This window comes from Tarenaya hassleriana, unplaced genomic scaffold, assembly GCF_000463585.1.
Source record: "Tarenaya hassleriana unplaced genomic scaffold, ASM46358v1 Cleome55, whole genome shotgun sequence".
Classification (NCBI taxonomy): Eukaryota; Viridiplantae; Streptophyta; class Magnoliopsida; order Brassicales; family Cleomaceae; genus Tarenaya; species Tarenaya hassleriana.
In genome coordinates, this window is record NW_010968113.1 from 651,728 (window position 1) to 655,799 (window position 4,072).

The window sequence follows — 4,072 nt, forward strand, 5'->3', positions numbered from 1 at the left end:
ATCCGTAATGGCTGGACCGGACGGTCTGGCCATCTGGAACTCTTCCAGATTGTTCTGTCGTTCCTTTCTCGCGTCGTTCTCTTCACGTGTGATCCATCCCTAATGGTGTGTGACCCTGTAGGCCCATTCGAAGTGGTAGTGGCTTCGAAAAACCTTTCCCGAACCACAAGCACAGGTTACGGGTGTCACAGTTAGCCTCTAGCAAGACGCCATGACCACCCACCTAGAATAGAGTTAGAGGTGATCTAACAAAGCCATTCATAGTTCGAGTTCTGATTCTTTGTCTTACGATGTCGTATGTTGAACAAGGGCATGGTATGAGCCACCCTTCAAGTTCAACCGCTTACTCGTCTAGGCAAACCTACTGATAAAATAGATGTACATTCATCTGTAGCGTGGCCACGCATTTTCACAGTCCAATTTCCACGAGGGGCCCAGCGACATCTCTCCTGCGTAGGAGGTGACAAGTCCCGTATTGCATATCTACTATCTGCATATGATTCGTGAACGTATCTGAGCAACGCCGTTATGATCATCCGGTTAAAGACGACGTTTGACGCAGTCAAGCGCGTCACTCCTCATATCAGATACTCTAGACATCTCAGGTCTGAGGATCCAAGAACGAACCGCTGTATGAGATTCAAGTCATGACTCATGTCCATGTGACAATCTCATGCGGGTCATCCAGTAACTCGTTCCAAACGAAAACCCATGATTGTGATTTGCATCTAATGCATATGATCATAATCATCTATCACACATCATGCTGGTCTTAATTCATCATTGTTCCCACAATGATAACTGACCAGGGAGTTTAGAATCATCTGCAATGATTCAAGGATATTCACCGTAATATAACAAACATGCTAATCATATAACGGAAAAAGTAATGCATTCATAAACCAATGAATCAATACATAGTCAAAATGTCATATCACGGATCATCGTAGAGCATTACAACCAACAGCATGGATGGTATGGAGTCTGGGAGGGTTTACGGTGCGACGAAACGGGGGGTGAAACCCTAATTTTCGAAACCCGAAAATTATGTCCCGAATCTGATCTGTCCGCGGTCAGCCGGACCAAGGTGTTGGTCAGCCGGACCAGTAGGCAGATCAGATTTCGGACCGAGTGTTTGGTCAGGAGGACCAAAGTTCACCTGGTCAGCCCCACACCAAAAGTTGGTTTGGCGGACCAAACGTGAACAACACTAGTCCGAGACGAGGACTGGCGGACTGACCGAAAGAAGGGACTGAGTTGGTCCGGAGCTGACCAGGTTTGGTCAGCCCCGGACCTAGACCAGTTGGACTGCACTCCGTCTCTTTGGTCAGCTCAGAGCAAACAGGAAACGGACCAAGCTCAGTTTCGAACTGAGTCCAATTCCAGTTCAGCTCGGAGGAGGAGAAGAAGACTGAGTTGGTCCGGAGCTGACCAAGAGTTGGTCACGAAACTCACTTGGTCCGGGGCTGACCAGTTCTGGTCAGCTCCGGACCGGATGAGTTCTTTTACTTCTTCCTCGTCTTTTCTCCTCGGCCCGACTCGATGTGCTAGGCAGACTTGGTCCGTCGGAGTGCATTCCGGTCAGCGGCGGACCAAACGCCTGTTTTCTCCGTTTCTCGCCGAATTTGTGCATTATGCCCTCGAGGTCCTGCTAAAGTCAAGAAATAGTCCCGAAACCCTAGAATGGCTCTAAAAATGCCTAAGAATGTGTGGAAACCGTTTAGAAACCAAAGGCACACTCGTATGAAATCCTGATAAAATCCGAGCCATCAAATCCCCCCATACTTAAATTTTTGCTCGTCCTCGAGCAAATAAAATCAATGAAACACGAAGTCTGAGAGGACGGTGAGTTAGAAATCGGTGTTTGATGGGTTTCAAGATCCAGTTGCATGTCCACTACTCAACTTATGGGAGTAGAATCGAATCTAGGCTACTTTAGCTATTCTCTCTTGTCAGCTAAACTTTCCTAAGCATGGGATTTCAATGTCGTCCTTAGTCTACCATAAGAGTAATTCTGACTTTCAAGCACTCTCCTAAACCTATTTACCGTTTTCCTCCTCTAAGATATGTTGTCTCCTCTTTTTTTTCGCATTTTTTTTTCTTGTTCTTTTCTTCTTCTTTTCAAGAAAGTACTAGGAGAAGTAATATCCCGAGTTCCTAGGACGTTGAAGTTGACAAGTGTCTTCGCTTTTACTTTTCTCTAATGATCATGGCAACACTTGTCTCACAACTTAGACCCGAACCGTCGAATTTCGACGCGCTCATGTCATCGAATGATTTTCATTAACGATATAGTGACAGCGGAGTGTTGGGATGTGTATACTTTCTTCGTTTATTCCTACGACATTCTTTCCAAGAGACTATCTATCCTATGGGAGAAGCTTCGGGAACGGTTTTAGGGAGATATTTAACCTAGGTTCGGTCGGTCCTACTCTTTGGCATACCTAAAGACAACAATATACCCCACAACCTAGAATCGCAAGCATCAAAGAGAGGGTTCGCTATTCACCTATCATCGACAATCTACTCGAACACCTAGAGGTCTAAGTCCAAATCGCTAAGTATTCTCTAAGCAGCTATCACAATCATCTCATCATCGACCAATCTCAACTCAAAACGGTTTATGATATGAATATGCTTCTACATGCTCTAGACTTATGTAACAAATGTAATGCAAGACACAAATATAATGCAAGGCTAGGTGGTGTCTATCTGTACAAGTGCAAGAAATGCAAGTGTGGAATGCATCTAACGTGAGAAATCATTTTTTTTATATGCAAGTGAATGTATGAATGCACTCTAAAAGGGACTTGAAGCGATGTTAGATGTTCGCCCCCCAGACTTGAATGAGACACCGTCCGCGGTGTCACTCGAATCCGAAAGGGTGGAATATGTGGAATATGAAAGAATTGGATTAAAGTGGAAGAGGGTTAATGTGTAACCTTGGTGTCCAAGGTCGAAAGGTGCCTCCTTGCATTCCACTTTTGATGTATTCCACATTTGTTTCTCCTCATTCGCTCATGGGATGTAGAACGGACGTACCGCCGGCAGCAGAACGACCGTTCCAGACAGCATCCTGATTTCTCGCTTCATCTCCTGTTTTCCTGCATCAAGGTCTGTCTAATACGGTTCTAAACAACATCAATCACACCAGGAGAGTATCAATTCCAATCAAGAGTGCAAATGAATGATTCTAAATGAGATGCAAATGCTAAAAAGGATACGAAAAAGGATATATACAAGTTCGGGGTGCCTCCCGAGAGCGCTTATTTATGGTCCTAAGCTTGACCGTGGGGTTGCTCACTCGTCTTGAGGATCAGAGAAGCTCATCGCGCTCCTCTCTTTGTCATGCTCCCCAGGGTTGTAAATCTTCAACCGTTGTGCGTTGGTCTTGAATGTATCCCCTCCATAGCCATATAACTCTATTGCTCCGTGAGGGTAGACTTGCTTAATCGTGAAAGGCCCCGACCAACGCGATCTCAACTTTCCTGGAAATAGTTTGAGCCTTGAGTTAAAGAGAAGTACCTGATCACCTTCTTTAAAATCCCTCTGCAAAATCCGACGATCATGCCATCTCTTAGTTCTCTCCTTGTAAATCCGGGCATTCTCGTAGGCATCCAACCGAATCTCATCAAGTTGGTGAAGCTGCAACACTCGCTTCTCTGCAGCGGATTTCCAATCGTAATTAAGCTTCTTAATTGCCCAGTATGCCTTGTACTCAAGCTCAACCGGCAAGTGACAAGCTTTCCCATAGACAAGTTGAAAGGGAGACATACTGATGGGTGTCTTGAAGGCTGTCCTATACGCCCATAGAGCATCATCAAGCTTGGATGCCCAATCTTTCCTTGACCTTGACACCGTCTTCTCAAGTATCGCCTTGATCGCCCTATTCGAGACTTCAACTTGTCCGCTCGTCTGAGGGTGATACGGGGTAGCCACCTTAGTCTCACACCATACTTCTTCAAAAGCGCTTCTATGGTGCGGTTGATGAAGTGAGATCCTCCATCGCTAATCACAACCCTTGGCATCCCGAATCTCGAAAAAATCACCCTCTTGAACATCTTCGTCACCA

The 4,072-nt window shown here is 45.5% G+C and overlaps 1 protein-coding gene across 1 annotated transcript in view; it reads right to left on the minus strand.

The window, feature by feature from the left end:
- Window positions 1-4,072, minus strand: part of LOC104798657 — a 33,001-nt gene that overhangs the window by 2,569 nt on the left and 26,360 nt on the right. The window contains exons 3-4 of the mRNA XM_010520827.1: window positions 3,334-3,915; window positions 3,043-3,120 (exon numbers count right to left, since the gene is read on the minus strand). Coding sequence (XP_010519129.1) covers window positions 3,043-3,120; window positions 3,334-3,915 — 660 coding nt within the window. The remainder of the gene's footprint in view (window positions 1-3,042; window positions 3,121-3,333; window positions 3,916-4,072) is intronic.